The sequence below is a fragment of the Tricharina praecox genome, assembly GCF_024521635.1.
Source record: "Tricharina praecox strain CBS 144465 chromosome Unknown BZA05scaffold_27, whole genome shotgun sequence".
Taxonomy (NCBI): Eukaryota; Fungi; Ascomycota; class Pezizomycetes; order Pezizales; family Pyronemataceae; genus Tricharina; species Tricharina praecox.
This window is the reverse complement of record NW_026250429.1, coordinates 450239-466871: the sequence shown is the minus strand read 5'-3', so window position 1 is coordinate 466871 and position 16633 is coordinate 450239. Positions and strand designations below refer to the sequence as shown.

Below are 16633 nucleotides of genomic sequence, written 5' to 3'. Positions count from 1 at the left end.
CAGTGTGCTGTGGCTGTGGCTGAGCCGACCACGCACCCACACCAGTGCCACCTGTTCAATGTTCACCTCAACGCAACGCAACATTCGCACCGGGGACCGACATATTTACAGTCGCCTAGGTAGCGGTCGACAGCCAAACAATGAGTATCGCTATGCTCCGTCCACCACGTATGTAGCAACCTTCCAGGACCACCACCGCCAGCACCATCGCCGCCGGCGGCAGAATAAGTAGCCCGGCAGACAGGCAGGCAGGCCAGCCAAAGTCGTTGGCAACCTCAACCCCATCCTCGTTGTCGGCGTCGAGTGTGGGGTATGTAGAGTATATCCAGTCCCCGGTAGGAACTCGTCGGCTGCCGATCATCGACGTCGGGCGGAATCGAGCGCTCCGATTGTCGCGACTCGCGGGGGGGGGGGGGGGGGGGGCGTAGATCAAACGCCGTGCCTACTATGCACTATGCACTGGAGTCTGGCATGCGCCTGACAGCTGTGTGTGAGCACTGCGTGTGCCCTCGATGCGACGATATGACGATGTGACGATGTGCCCGATTAGATTTTGACGCCAGGCCAAAGCCCCCCGCGTCCCTCCCTCCAGCTCCAATTCCGGCTCCAAACGATCCAAACGATTCGCAAACCCGTGCGTGTGTGATGTGTGTGGCGTATCGAGATTCGAGATTCGACATCCCATCGCCACCAGCAGCAGCATCACCAGCGTCATCACCAGCATCTCATGCATAACGGGTGCCTTCCGCTCCTACCCTACCTATCCTGTCTATGTAGAGTGCTGTGTGTATGTATGTACCTTCCATCCCACTCCGTGATCGCCGGCACGCGTGTTGATCGCCGTGCTTGCTTGCTTGCCTGCTTCTATGTATGTGGAATCTAGACCACCAGTGACCACCCCGCGGCCGCGCCTGTGCCGAGCGGCGATTACTTACGAGGCTATATGACGGCTCGGGGGGCGGAGCATAAAAGATCTGCTCAAGCACCTTGGTACTCTACCCAGGCTTTGATGTGTGCACGCCTGCTAGAAGAAACCCGAAAAAAGAAACCCGAAAAAAAGAAAGCAAGGAAAAAAGAAGAAAAAGCTGCTGCTGCTGCTGCGTTAGCAAATCGAAGGCTATGTAGATATTTCGACATTGTCGGCCGAGTTCTGGCCTGGCCGGGACTGGACGGGACTGGACCTGTGCGCCCCCCCGCTAGTTAGACGGATAGACGGACGCACGGGTGGGCATCCCGATCCGATTGCCGCTCCCGCCCGCTGCCGCCAGGAACGCCCTATGGAGGATGGGGGCCTCTTCTAGACTTCTGCCTCTTCTATTCTGGTATCACGCAGTATCTATCGCCGTGTGGTTAGTAGGTACTCAGGTACCATACAATTACATCCCATAGATACCTCACATAGAAGTTAGGCACCTATCCAAGCACCTACATGGTTAACTCTAGTAGCTCTTCTGAAATCGCGCGCAGTCGCGCTCACCCATCACCCAGCGCCACGGCGATTCGATTCGATTCGATTTGTGGGGATACCTTATTTTCTCCCCCCGTTCAGCCAACGGCCTTCCGAACGAAAAGCCGGGATGGAGGTGGCGAGGCCACGAGGGGCGAGGGGCGAGAAGTGAGGGGAAAAAAGAAGAAAAAAAGACGCAAGAGGAGAGAAAAAAACACAAGGCGAAAGAAGGCGAAATGTCGTCATCGTCATCGTCACCGGATCTGCAATAGGTAGCAATAGCAACTCCTCGCCGCCGCCGCCGTCGCCGCTGAAGAGTGGATGAGTGCTTGCTTGCGTGCGTAGAGTACGTGCGTGTGCGCGCGCGGCGCCGGCGTCTATGGCACTCCACTCCCCTTGCCGACCACTGCACTCCCACTCCACTCCCTTGCCGACCACTCTCCACTCCACTGCACTCCATACGGCTGCCAGCAACACGAGTCTGATATATATCCGCACCCGCACCGGCTCCACGCGGAACGCTCCACGCGACCATGACCGCGACCGCTCCCTTGAATCGTGGAGTGTGTCCGAAGTGAATCGAATTCGCGTAGAGTAGACCCTTGCTCCATGCTCCATGCCGATGCCCATGCTCCGCCCTTGCCCTTGCCCATGCTGTATCTAGGTACGGGGGAAGGGGGGCACTGGGGCACTGGGGCAGGCTTGCCACGTTTTCTGTCTCACTGCTGTGAAGTGGAGTACGGTAGAGTAGGGTAGGTAGAGGAGGTAGGGTGTGAGGGTGTGAGAGTGAGGTTCGTGACAAATTTCCCCCAAAAGAAGGGAGGATCCGAGGATGACAATGACAGCGCAACGCATGGAAAGGCAAGGCGGCGGGATGTGGTCGTGAGCACTGAGTCGTGAGGCGGGGGGAGGGTGGTAGATTATGACGATGATGATGAATTTCGCTTCGCTTCGGAAAGAGACAGAATGAGAGAGAGACGGAGGTATAGTAAACGGGCCTGCGGAATCCGGATGTTTCTGGTTGCTCAGGAAAAAGGCCGCGACGGTCTGGTGTTGTGTTGTGTTGTTTCACAGCCTCGCAGCGTCACGGGCTGACTCCCGAGCGAGAAGGTAGGTAGACCGTAGATCCACGGACAAGCGCATCACCACGACACGACACGACTCCCACCTAGCACCTAGAGGCTAGAGGCTGACACCGCCGCACCACTGCCAGCAGTCCAGAAGTCCAGCAGTCCAGTCCTTAAGCACACCGCACGCCGTACACCGAACGTCGCATGCCGCACGGTCGTTGGCGGTACATACTACCAGTACATACGGTACATAGTAGAGTACATACGAAAGATCGACGGGGGGAACCCGTCAGGCCAGTTAGGGGTCTGGCACCACACTCGGTGGCTGAAGCCAGAACTTCGAAGGATCCATCTGTCGATCGATATGTCGCAATATGTACCAGTACCGATACCGTGTACGGTACTGACCGGCTTCGGCGCTGGAGGTGGATCTGGAGCTGGTTCTGGAGTAGAGTTGGCACGGTGGAGTAGAGTACCTAGAGTACCGGTATCATACCATACCCAGAGTACCCACCTAGCTTTCGATGATACCGATATCGTCACGGTTGGGTTTTCGGCACGGAAGAGCCGGGTGTATACCGGTACTTGGGTATTTGGGTACGAATCGCACCAATCGTACCAGCGGGGAACAGCCGGCCGTCCCGTCCGTCAGTCCGTCAGTCCGTCCCGTCCATCAGTCTGTCAGTCAGTCCGTCAGTCCGATTCGATATCTTCAAAGTTCGGAGTTCGGAGCGGTAGCATAGGTAATTGATCATCCTCTGTTGCGGTGGAGGGAGAGAAGGAAGGAGGGATGGAGAGAGTGAGGGAGGGAGAATGCCATCATATGTATACCATCATACCATCACATAAGGTACCAATCTCCGCCCTCGGGAAGCCACAAGTCCACCGCCATCCCCATCCCCCCGGGCCGACCACAGCTCAAGAGTCGCCATGAGCATTGAGCATTGAGCGTTCGAATGAAGTTCCCAGTGCCCATAGGCCACGGACAGCTTCGACTCGACTCTGCTCGACTCCAAAGTTCACTCGACTCAACTCTAGGTAATCGCTCTCGCTCTCGCTCATGTTACTCGCGATATGTAGGTGGAGTAGAAACTCTATGACATATCTAGGAACATACATAGTAAAATAGGTAGTCTACATAAACGTGATCCCCCACCCATGCACGCATGCAGATGCATCTGAATCTCAGATTCTTGGCGTTGGCGCTGGCGTTGGCGCTGGCGTCGGCGTCGGCGATCGAGTTGGCGTTGTGGTGATGGTGTTGTGGTGGTGTTGCGGCGGTGTTGCGGTTGCACGCGCTCTTCTACTCAACTCTACTTAACTCTACTCTACTCTAGCTAACTAGTATCGTAAGTTGAGGTCGTGTGTAGGCGAACGAGGATCGAGGATCACGATATTACTTGCTTCTTACTTGGTTAGCGGGCGTGATGGGGGAGCTAGACGATGTTTTTCTTCTTCTTTTGTTTTCTTCTTCATCTATTCTTTTTCTTTTCGACGACGGACTCTCCAAATAAAAAGGTTGTTCCAAGTTCCAACACGACGGTGCCACGGCTATTAATTGATCCATCGATTGACTGATTGATTGATTGACTGATTGATAATTGATAATTGATTACCCAGGCCGCCTGCAGTGCTTCGGATAGAGTAGAGTTCGAGTCTCTATCTACGGACGAGAATAAGTTTCATGAATCATGAATCACGAATCACGAATCACGAGGGGATGCGGATGAATAATGAACGCCGGGCTATGTATGCTCACATACGCAGTTGGTGCGCCGGGGGACTTTACTCCACGCTGCTTTCTCCGCCAGCACAGACGGACGCGCCGCACCATACGCACCATGCGCTCGAATGGGGCAGCCAATGACAGCTGGGATGGATGGAATGGAATCTGGATGGAAAGGATGGAATGAACCAGCCCACCGCGCACGCCTGTGACGCCTGTGGCTGAACGCAACCTCGTGCTCATAACGTGTCCAACATGGAGGTAACCAAGAGCGTATGTAGCTATAGGTAGTATGTTATGGATGTTATGGTAACTTAGCTATGGTAACTATGTAAGCACACTACGGATACTTTATCGCATCGTATCGGAGCCGCTAACGAACCCAATGATACGATTCGAACATCCCCCGTTCCCACCCCCGTTCCCTCCATTCCCCTGTCCTCCAACGGTCGGTCTCGGGGAGGAAGGGGATGGGGGGCGACAGAGCACATTGGCCGGCCGGTGTCCACCCTCATACCGTATGTGCGCGCAAACAGCGTGCTTTTACTACGGTATGCTATATGTAGTGGCCGCCCCAACGGAGTGCGAGGGAGCAGACACCAGCACCACCAGCACCAGCACCACCAGCAGCAGCACCACACCAGCCAGCGGCGCGCATTGTTGTGTTGGTTGTGCTAGTTTTGCTGGTTGTGGGTTGTGCTGGGTGGTGAGGATGTATGTAGGCGAGTATAGTTCCTGCTGCTGCTGGTGCTTCTGCTGCAAACTTGCCAGCAAAGCCGCTCCCTAGCTACCCGGGGAGAAGGTTCCAACTGCCGACAGCCCAGCCTTCTTGCGTGTGTATATGTAGAGGCAAAGAGCAGCAGCAGCAGCAGCAGCAGCAGCAGCAGCAAGCAGGCGGCAGCCGTATGTATGTGGGTATGAGGTAGGTATGTACACTCTTTTATTAGCCTTTGGGCTATCGCGGGTGGGCGAGAATCAGCGTCCGAGAGACATACGACGACGTGACGTTGGATCGGGAGGAAGGATGCCGTCGGTGTAGGTGGCACTGGGCGGCAGCCGAAAAGAAAAAAAAGAAAGTAAAAAAAGACAGAGAGAGAGTTCGCAGCATGGTCCGGGCCATGCGCATAACCTTCCGCCCGGTGGCACGGTTGCGGTTGCAGTTGCAGTGTTACGGGAAACTCTGTTTTTCGTTCTGCGCGGGCATGTACCTGTGTAAGTACATACGTGACTTTCTCTGTGCGGAAAGCCGCGCTGATCGGACAACCGGGCGGCAGCTGCTGCACATAACGATAGGACAGCCAGGCAGGCTACTGGTGCTGCCGTGTACTCGTACATATCAGTCCGATGCACGAGCGTGTACGTACCGGCCAGCCAGCAAGCCAGCCAGCCACTCAGTCAGTCAGTCAGCCAGTCAGTCAGCCAGTCATCAACCAGCCAGCCACGCAGACCCCACCTACATGATGCACCACGCAATAGGTACATACCTAGCCACCTCCTCCTAGCAGCGATGACACTCATCTTTGCAGATGAAGCAGAAGAAGAAGAAGAAGAAGAAGAAGAAGAAGAAGGAGAAGGAGAAGAAGCCACAGCGCAATCATGCGGGTTATGGTTGTTGACTCGGTGTTCGCCGCCGCCGACGCCCAGCTACTAGAATCTTTTCCTGCGGCCATGGTGCCAGTCAGCGAGCCAGCCAGTCAGCCAGCAAGCCAGTACTGCCAAAGTGCGTTGCTTCAAACAGAGCGGGTCCGAATGTGCTCCAACTACCCTACAACCACCGTAGGGTAGAGTACTGGGAAAATTCCCAGCCAATCGACCGGGGCCACTGAAATTGGGTGACTTGTCGATACTTTATGATTTGCGGCTTGGTCGGAACCATGGAACGCACTCCTTCTGGATCGACAGGGAACCCGCCGTTGAGCGCTGGATGTGATGGGCTGTCGGTGCATGTGATCCAACCAGCGAAACTCGGTCGGCGGTGGTGGTGGTGGTGGTGGCTGTACATACATACGTCCACTCAACCTTGTCCAACTGCTGTGCCCCACGTACCGGCCATCGCTGCAACTCGAGACATATCGAGCATGCTTGCTCGGATGCTCCAGTCTGACCGATGGCAGTGGCAGTGGTGCTGCTGGTGTTGCTGCTGGTGCTGGTGTGGCCACGGGTGAAAAGACGATACCTATCCGGTGTCAGGCCTCGAGTCCAGTCCGCCAGGAGATTCGTCGGGAGAGGACCTGCGCCACCGGGGTTGTTGTGATGATGGCCGTGGCGGCGTGGCCAAGATATGGTACAGCCAGTAGGAGCAGAAAGTACCTACTCTACTGCAGATGTATGTACTCGTACACGCCCGTACTGCCACGCAGAAGGAAGCACGATGCCTACCCCGGCGCCGGCGGGCGCAGTTGAGAGCGAACGAACGAAAGAGCGAACGAACGAAAGAGCGAACGAACGAACGTACGGACGATCGGAAAAGCCTGAATCGCCGCCGGTCATCGTAACGTTTGATCATGAAGCGTGAAGAAATTTTCCCTTTTTTTTTTCTTTTCTTTTTGTGTGAATCTTCTTCCTTCAGGGTAGGTATTTTTTATCCTTTCCTAACCAGCCCTGTCCTTGCTCAGAAGCAGGAGAGATTTTGTGACGGGCGAACAAGCGTACGATTCCCGTCCGTTCCACGGGAACCGGAAGCGGGAACTGAGAGACATGGCGAAGGTTAACGTTTGCTGCTGCCGCTGCTGACGAGTGCGGGAAGGAGGACAGAGAAAGCTCACGCACCGAACGAACGTGATTGCAATATTGTCGTTCGTCAGAGTGAGCAAGTACTTAAAGTATGTATGCATGTGTGTATGTGTGGCCTCGATGGAACAGCCGTGGGAAACAAACAATATCAAAGAAATGGAGGGGAGGGGGGGAGGGGGGAGCAAGTTAATCAGAGGGGGAAGACCGGGCCGGCGCAGGTCTCGAAGAAATGAGACAACGGGGTTGGATGGGATGGGGATACTTGAAATCTGGCTGTTTATGAAAGGGCGCGACATTGCTCATTCGCACATCCACTCTATCCGGGATACGGAAAAGAGATATACGGATTGCTGCACGGCTGGACCGCCGCCGCCGCTGCGATGGGGCACATCGGCAGCAGCAGCAGACGTCGGAATTTCTTTTTTTTCCTGCGAGTTACTGCTGCGGTGGTGGCCGCGATGGTGGGGGGTGGTTGTGTTGGAGGTGTTGGTAGTGATGGTGGTGGAGGTGATGGTGAAGGAGGTGGTGAGGGGTGTTGTTGTTGGTGGTGGTAATGGTGGTGGTGGTGGAGGTGGTGGATGTAGTGGTGGGTGACCGGGAATCTTTATGCGGATGGTTCGCCAACGGGCTCAAAGCAGCAAGTAGGTAGCGAGTAGCGAGTAGCAGGTTGCAGGCCTGAGATGGGGCCAAGATGAGTTCGGACGATTGATAGGATATCTGGATCTCTAGAGAGCTATGGGTGCGGGAAAGGGCTGGGGGGGAGGAGGCAGGAGGGAAGCTGGAGGCGCAAATACTGCCGACGAGGCATGGCACGAACGACTGGGGGCAGCAGTGGGGGGTGGGGGGTGGGGGGGGGGTGGGGAGGGGGATATAATAATAGGCAGGATCAGGATCAGGATCACGATCGAATAATAGGGGATTTCGGACGGGGCGTTTGGTCCATGACTGACTGTGCGACTCTGTGCACCGAATTGAGATCACTTCGGTACTCTACTCTACTAGCAACCACCACCTGCTTGGTTACCGTAGGCTTGTGATTGCCGTTGCCGTTTACGCAGACGCAGACACCACACACCACACACCACACACACACATAAAACCCGTGTAGGCGGGGGCGGCGGGCCAGGGCAGGCAGGCAATGCGCAGATCGATCCCATCGAGGGAAGAGGAAGACGAGGAGGAGGAGAAGGAGGATAGCAATCGAGTGACGGCCCCGCGACCTAGGGGCGAGCCTATGCTATGCGATTCTATGCCACCACTGCCTGTCTGCAGGCTGCAGCGCAAGGTTGCCTGCGTCCAGTGCAGCGCGGTGCGGTACGGTGCGGTGCGGTTCGGGCTTAACATATCTGCTCTGGTTTGCATGGGCGATGTCTCACCTGGTCCGTCTCACTGGAACTCGAACCGTGGGGACCCATCCGCTAGGTACATACAAACTCTACCCACAGACTGCATCCTTGCCCCCCGTGTGTGTGATGTGCCCATGGCCGTCCGTACCCCATGAGGCACCCTTGCCATGATATGATATCGACCGTAACTCCAGTAGGTACGCATCCGTCCGTCCGCCTGAAGAGAAAGAGAGAGAGAAAGTGTGTGTGTGTGCTCAGGTAGATATGCTAGGCAAGTAGTTCCGCCCGGAGTGGGTGCGTGTGTGAGCATGTGTGTGTGTGCACGCTCAGGTATCCTCTACTAGGTAACAAGTAACAAGTACCTGGTACTACTCTATAATTCTGTCCACGACTGCTCTCGTTATGCCGTGGTGAAGGTTAATGACCGGGGCGTTGCATTTCCACCAGCAGTAACAGCAGCTGCTGCTGACCGTGGGCTGACCGCCTACTGGTCCGGTTGCGAACGCATCCGTATCTCTGACGGAGCAGGTAGAGTATGGTAGGAAGGTACCTAAGGGAGTAGACCCGTAGATGGGACGAACTTCAAAGTGAAGCTGGGACGGTACCTACATAGGACTCGAACGACGACGATGATGATATCTACCTTATATATCCACAAAACATTAGTATGTACGTAGTACATGGGGAAACTGGCAAGTACGTATGCATGCTCACTCGAGTAGGTAATTATCCGTTCCAGACGATTCGGCAGGTGGGGCGAGCATGAATGAATGAAGGCACTTTGGCGCATACTAGCATACGATCATCATCATCATCACACATGTATCAGGTAAGTGCTCGTGTATAGTAGAGTAGTGGTGCCTTTATCACGTACCGATGCGTATCCACAACATAGACGCCTTCTTCCGTCCTTCCTTCCTTCCTTCGTCCTCCCTTCCTTCTACCTTCCATCCTTCCTTCCCTCTACCTTCCATCCTTCCTTCCGACCTTCCCGTCCCTCCCGCGCCCCTTCCCTGCTTGCATGCTTCCCCTCAGGCTTCCGTGCATTGTCTGATTGCGAGGAAGTACCCAGGGAAGGACGTGGCCATGGTTGCGGCTGGAGATTGACCGCCCGACCGGTCTGCCGCTGTCGGTCGCCGCCGTCGGACTGAAAGTCTGAGACCTGGCTGTCCGTCCGTATGTACATACCGAAAGCTCGAGGCGGAACCGAACGGCCCATATATCCCATGCCTTCTGTCCTGTCCTGCTCTGTCCTGCTCTGCTCTGCCTGCGTCCTGCGTCATCGTCATCTTCTGCACCTGCCTCTGCCTCTGCCTCTGCCTCTGCCTCTGCCTCTGCCTCTGCCTCTGCCTCAGCTTCAGCTTCATGTCCATCGTCTCTTCCCTTCCCGACTCGTGCCAGCCAGACAGCACTCATACATACGGCCATGCGATGCCTTGCCTTGCGTGCTTGCTTCCTCCGTTCGCACTGAACTGTGCCAACTGCCTACATGAGCACATACGCAATCCCTTGTCTTGTCTTGTATTGTCTTTTCTGTCTGGCTGGATGAGCACGTACGATGTCGGTATGTAGTATGTAGAGCGAGTATCATCGATCGCCCAGTGCAGTCCAGTGCAGTCCAGCGTGGGCCAAAAGCAAAGGAAAGGCAAAAGGAAAGTGTCCACTACTACCGTATACTCAACCGTGTACATACCGGTACCCAGGTGTAGAGTATACGTACCGGTAGTAGGGTAGGTATACCCAGATGTAGGTACAATGCACGCCGCTGCTCTACGGTGTTGGTATGTACTCTATGTAGAGAGGGATGGAGGGAGGGAGGGTGTGGCTGCAACGGTCAAGGGTGACCAGGAAAGTGCTTGCTTGCTTGGTACATAGCCGACTAGGAACGAGCGAACGAACGAGCGAACGAACGACGACGCGTGGATATGCGAACGCGAACTGAACTGCGATATACCGTGATTACTCTAGTGACTCTAGCAATTGTATGGTAATGGTATGGTAGTTATAGGTAATAGGTACCTATCGTATGTACCACACATAAATGTCACTCTGCACCACTTGCAGCGGCAAAGCCGTCCCCTCCCCGTCGTATCGTATCGTATCGCATGTAGGTTATCCAGGCTATCGTCGTGGTTAGTGGCCGAGTGGTGGCCGCCGTGGACGGAGAAGGTCCTGGCTGGCGCACCGAGGTGAAGAAAGAATTGCGTGCCCACAACGAATTTTCGGATTTTCCCAACGCTCGATTCTGCGTAACGCCCGTGTGCCAGAGAGTAGGTTGTGTACCGAACCTACCGTACCGTATGTAGTCGGCAAGTTTCACGGTTACAGTAGATACAGTAGGTATATTCTACCATGCCGTGCCGTGGACTGCGGATATGTACCGTATGTTCCGTATGTTCCGTGTGTACCGTACCCTACGTAACGTACCTCTGACCTCACTTACGTGATGCGACGGACACGGGGGCAGAAAGACGAGCTCGAGCTCGAGCTCCAGCGCGCTTCTGAAGGAAGGGGAGAGGAGTCTTCAGCTTCAGAGACGAACCCGAGTTCGAGCGCGCCTCTAGAGATTCTTCAGCTTCTCGGTCTCACTCACCAATATCACCACCACCAATATCACCACCAATATCACCACCAATATCACCACCACCACCACCGACTCCATGCCTCGCCGTTCGCGCCTCTTTGGATTCCTCAGCTTCCTCGGCCACTCCTTCACCACCAGGCCTCTCCCCGTTCGCGCCTCCGCCGCTCCCTAGCAACGGAATCGACCTCCTACCGTCCGTCCCCCCCGCCACTCCACTCGACGCACCCTCCCTCTCATCCTCTCCCATGGGCCGCTCCCGACTCCTAGCTCTGCTTCCTAGAGTAGCTCCTGCCGCTACTCGGTCCTCCTCCTCTTTTGACTCTGCTACGGTAGAGTACCTAGAGTACTTCGCCCTCAAACCTCCCCCCCCAATTCGCGCGCCACAGGGAATTCCAAAACACAAACTCTCCATCCGCTCTCCTGCAATCGTCTACGGTACTCTATGTACCATTGCTTACCTGCCTATACGTCCCCCCCCTCCCCCAACCCAAACCCAAACCCACACCCATCCATCCCCCCCAACCCAAACCCCAACCCAAAACCCCAACCAAATCAGCTACCTGCGCCGCTAAATTCGCCATCCACACGCAGAAAAAACAAATAAACAAAAAATATATAGGTAAATCCCTCCCTTGTCAGACCCGCTTCCCGAACGAACGCAACTCTGCTAGTAAGAGTACTCTAGTTGCGTTCCCATCCATCCATCTACAAGTTCCTCTTCCGCTCTCCCCCAACTGTTCGCTCCCCATAAAAAATTGCCTCCAGAAACCTCACTCACTTGGCCCCAACTTCCTCGCCCCTTCTCATAAATACTTATCATCCCCGCCCCACCTCCTTCGTTTACGATTGCTCTTCTTGTCCGCCTTATTCTTCTTCCCAATCTCACCTCAACACCCTCCCTGTCAGCTGTATTGCCCATTGTCATCCTCCAGCAATACCCAACCACCACCTCGTCGACATCTCGAGCCCCTTTCGAACCAACGTGGAAGAACATATACAACCTACCTAGCTCCAGCAAGCTCGACACCTCCCAAGCCGATCCAGTACACCACGCGAACAACATCGACAACAACAACAATAACAATAGCTCCTCCCAACTCGGCCCAAAGTAGTCAACCATAATAATAATAACTTCTCGACAAAAAGGAGCGCCACCTTCTTTCATCCCTCCTTCGGCTGGTCTTTGTTGGACGTGACCTGTTCCCTCCCTTATTTACTTCGACTCGGAAAGAAAAGAAGAAGAAACCCCCCTTCCCCATAGGCTTTCATATTCCGGCCCAAATGGACCCCATAGATTCGAGCCATCCTCGCGGCCACGCCGGTCATGAGAGACAGCCGTCCATTCACTTCCAGGCACCAGCAGACGGTGAATACGAGGCCAGCACGAGCACAACAGCCCCCCAGACCATCGAGATACCTGATTCCGGGCATGTTGGTGGTGTTGCGTCGGGCACTTCAACCCCTGGATACGGATACCATCAGTCGTCGGTCCCAAGTCCTGCGCCGACAAAACGCTCGAACGACTCGAAACCCACATCCGACATCAAGCCCAAGCGTCTGCGAGTGGACGAATCCACGCCGCCCCCTATCACTGCCGCCAGCAACAATAACACACCTCCTTTGTCTCCATCTTCGGGCTCCGAGTCGTCGGCGCCGTCCGATTCGGTCGCGGACCGATTGTCGAGTCACCTCCCATCCAAGCCCCTCGGGCGGTCGAGATCGCTACCCCCTACATTCGGAAGGAAGAGGAGGAGGGCGCAGGACAGCGTGCAGCAACATCTGCCACCCGTCACTCTGCACACGTTACGCGAGCTGGATCTGAGCGAGATCTACCGGAATCCAAAGTTGAGGCACGACGTCGTGTTCGACGCGCAGCTGCATTTCAGACCGAATCTGGATGGCAGTCGGGGGAGGAAGAAGCGGGAGCAGGCCGACATCTACTGGAAGCAGGTGCTGCACGAGTGCGACATGCTCTTTGCCAACGTGAGGAACCGGCAGACAAGGGTGGCTGGGATGGCCGTCAAGCTGCTCACACTGTTCAAGACCATGAAGGAGATACTGTCGACATTGGTGCCCAAGAGCGACAGGGACGACGTCGAGGCGGCGCTGGATGAGGGGTTATTGAAGCAGCAGCTGGAGTACGGTGTGCTGGACTTTAAGAAGCTGTCGGAGTGGTTGGCGGGCGTGTTGAAGGCGCATTGCGCGCCGATGAGGGACCAATGGGTCGAACAGATGGTTGCCCAGGTGGCATTCGGAGTCGACAACGGCAAGACGTGGGCATTGCGCGACGGGCTGAAGATGGTGTTTGGTATCCTGGAGGCGATGAAGCTCGTAAGTCTCCACTCTATCGCAACAAGGTTGCCGAGTACCCTTTTTTTCTTTCTTAGTTTATGCTAACCTTCCATCCAGGACGTCGCAAATCACCAGATCCGAACACTGCGACCACATCTCGTCTCCACGGCCGTTCACTTTGAGCAAGGATACTTTCAGGAGCGAATTGAGTCGGGGCGTCTGGATATGAGGGAGCCGAGGATATGGTTCCAAAACGCCATCAAGGACAGCACGGATCCGTACAACTCGTTCATCCGCGCTACCACCGAGATGTTATCGCCATCGAAATACTCGGCTTATCCGGCTACCTTCACATTCGACTTTGAGCGGTTAGATGCCATCAGGGACGACATCCGTGAGGCGACGTGTCTCAAGCTCGCGCTGCTGTTTTTCCGGCAATTACTGCACCAGTTCAACTGCAAGCGCGACATGGACGCGGCAACCGTCGACAACCTGCGCGCGAAGCTGCTGGCCATCCTCAGCGAAGAGGAGGGACCGTATCGCTGGGTGAAGGGCAGCAACGCGGTGGCACTACACCTCGCACAGGCTGCCTTCGAGTTCAGCGGGAACACGGGTCTCGTCGACGCCTCGACAGTCAAGATGGCCGAGAACTGGTTCCAGAAGCACCTGCGCGTCGATTCGTCGATATACGTCCACGTAGAGGTGGGCGTCGTCAAGGACGTCACCACACTCGTCCAGCAGGTGATGAAGAGCTGGTCGTCGCTATCGACCTCCCCGATATTGCAGGCGGCAGATCTTACCGGTTCGTCTGTGGAACTGGCTTCGATCGCGCAGCGGATAGCTCACATCGCCTTTCTGCACTGGAGGATATTTGGCAAACTCTATGCCGCCAGCTCGTGAGATTTCGCGTCGATTGCCTCCTTTCTTTTCGATACTCTTCTATCCGGACCGGACCACGTCCACTACCACGCCTCCTCCACCCTCCACCACTACCACCACCATACTCCACCCTCCACCACTACCACCACCATCCTCCACCACCTCCTCCATCTATAATGTGCGCGCGGTCTGGACGTCATCTTGCTATCACCCTACCAGTTTTTATTTTTGTTTTTTATTGGACCCGCCTCTACCTATTGCCATAAGTATACCACCACACGCACACCACACACACAAACATACACACACACACCACACGCACACACACACACACACACTGTTTGCATGTTGTGTTATGTTTTTGTTTTTGTTTTCCTAGAATCGTAAATTTGGTCTCTCGTCTTGCTTGCTTTAGGGGTGGGGTTTGTTTTTCGGGTTTTTTTTGTGTTTTATTATATCCGGATTTTTGGTATTTCCTTTTTTTGTTTCCTTTTTTTTGCTTTTCGTTGTGTTTTTTTTTTTGTTTTGTGGTTTTTCCAAGTTTTGTTTTTGTTTTGGGGGGCGTCCATTACATAGAGGCAGTTGTTGTTCTTCAGGAAGTGCTTCTCAAAGTTCATTTTGTGGTTTTGGTTTTGTGGTTTATTTATTTTTTTACTATTTTTTGCATTTTTTCGTTGGTCATTGGGGAGAGAATCGGCGGCGGCGTGGGGCGTGGAAGGTTAAAAATGCCATCCATTCATCACTCGGCCCTTCATTATTTTGACCTCTACTTTACTTTACCTTACCTTGCCTTCTCGGTGTACTTTGAACCTTTGAATCTTTGATCTTTAATCTTTGACTTTGGCTTTTGTTGTTGTTGCTCCCTCTTTGTGTTTGTGTTCCTCATTCCATTCCCAACCCGTGCGTGTGTGTGTGTGTGTGTGTGTGTTCCTCATTCCATTCCCAACCCGTGCGTGTGTGTGTGTGTGTGTGTGTGTGTTTGTTTTGTCTACTTTATTTGCGTTTTCGTTTATTTTTTTGTGTTTGTTTGCATTGCTGTTTTTTTTCCTTTTTCCTTTGTTTATTTTTTTATTTCGGTGGATACTACCTGCACATGCACATGGCTTTGGTTGCTTGCTTGGAGATCGGGACAGCGGGAGAATGGGAGGGCGCGCGCGGAGGACGATGATGGGGACGGGGACGGGGGGAGGGAGGGAGGAGGGATGGACGCGGACGCGGAACTGTGTTGTAAATAGAGCGGTGGTCAGCCCGTTTACTTTACTCTAATACCTTACCTTACCTACCTACTCGACGTACTTCCTGTGATGATGGTGGTGGTGGTGGTGATGCGACAGACAGACAGACAGACAAACGAATTCGGAACCGAACCGAATAATCAAACGGGCGCGCGCGGCCCATGTACGGCCCATGTACTCTGCGGACCATGATGGGATGATCCGCAATCTTTTGTGTGACTGGGGGCCGTCCGTCCCTCGCGAAAGAGAGAGTGTGTAGAGTATGGTACATGCAAACAGAAGTTGTGCTGGCAGTCGCAGAGGCAGAGGCAGAGGCAGAGGCAGAGGGTTTGTTCTGGGGGTGTGATGGCACGTTGGGTGGCCGGGGGATATGTACGGTATGTATGTGCTAGGTAGTGGTTAACTAGGACCCTGCATGAGATGGAAGGGGGCCGGGGAGGGAGGGGGGTGGAGGGTGGTAAACGAACGAACGAAATGCGCGGTGGTGAACCTGGCAGAGGACCTGGCAGGGAGATGTAGAGTACTCTGCATAGATACAAATGTTTCCAGAGTGCGTGCGCGGTGACTTGGCGGGCACAAGTACATAGAGTACCTGTACCGGTACTCGATGATGGGGAGTGAGGAGTGGGGAGTGGGGAGTGTGGGATGATGGGATGGTGGGAGTCCGTACCTATTCACGGTGGTGGGGTAGGTACCTGGTACGGCAGGGTACGGTAGGTGACGAGGTAGGTGACGAGGTAGGTACGGTAGGTGGATGTGGATATTCGCTGCCGTCTATTGGATCAAAGACTCGAAGACCTGAAGACTCGAAGCGGGCTGCAGCTGGGCTACTTGGGCTGCACGTATATGAGTAGATCGATAAGTAGATCAGCTCGAGTGCTGGATCTACCCCGAGCTCATCTTCGCTCATCTGCAATCCCGCGGAGACACCTGGGTCAACGCACGCATGGGATGTTCGGGCCGCGTGTTGCTCTGCGTCTGTATGCCACGGATCGGTGTTCCGTCGTCGTCGTCGAAACCGTGGACCGTGGGTAGTGTATTGCCGTAACTGCCGGTATCTTGCGGGGGGATTGCGGTTGCAAGTGGGATTACGGTTGCGAGTGGGATTGCGGTTGCGAGTGGGATTGCGGTTGCGGTTGTGGTTGCGATTGCGGTTGTGGTAGGGCTGGTAGGTACAAGGTAGGCATGCAGAGGTAAGTAGCGATACCGGCGGTGCCACTGTACCGTACTATACATACCGGCACATACCGACTGGCGACCGCAGAGGGTAAGAAACACCGACTGGGTGGATATGTAGCGGGCCGGGGATGAGGACGGTCCT

At 54.7% G+C, this 16633-nt stretch overlaps 2 protein-coding genes across 2 annotated transcripts; one reads left to right on the top strand and one right to left on the bottom strand.

Moving 5' to 3' along the window:
* Positions 1 to 5098: 5098 nt before the first annotated feature.
* Positions 5099 to 5698, bottom strand: BZA05DRAFT_408481 (uncharacterized protein). The gene has a single exon (XM_051484713.1). The coding sequence runs from the start codon at positions 5576 to 5578 to the stop codon at positions 5219 to 5221; it is 360 nt and encodes a 119-aa protein (XP_051336388.1). The 5' UTR covers positions 5579 to 5698; the 3' UTR covers positions 5099 to 5218.
* A 6405-nt stretch (positions 5699 to 12103) lies between these two features.
* On the top strand, positions 12104 to 14314 carry BZA05DRAFT_150080 (T-complex protein 11-domain-containing protein). The gene is made up of 2 exons (XM_051478998.1): positions 12104 to 13237; positions 13316 to 14314. Exons 1-2 carry the CDS (start codon positions 12188 to 12190, stop codon positions 14096 to 14098), a joined length of 1833 nt encoding a protein of 610 aa, XP_051336387.1. The 5' UTR covers positions 12104 to 12187; the 3' UTR covers positions 14099 to 14314.
* The last annotated feature ends 2319 nt before the right edge of the window (positions 14315 to 16633 follow it).

Coding starts and splice junctions, on each gene's coding strand:
- BZA05DRAFT_150080 (XM_051478998.1), top strand. CDS start 12,188: ATGGACCCCATAGATTCGAGCCATCCTCGCGGCCACGCCGGTCATGAG. Junction 13,238..13,315: donor TCCTGGAGGCGATGAAGCTC/GTAAGTCTCCAC, acceptor CCTTCCATCCAG/GACGTCGCAAATCACCAGAT.
- BZA05DRAFT_408481 (XM_051484713.1), bottom strand. CDS start 5,578: ATGTACGAGTACACGGCAGCACCAGTAGCCTGCCTGGCTGTCCTATCG.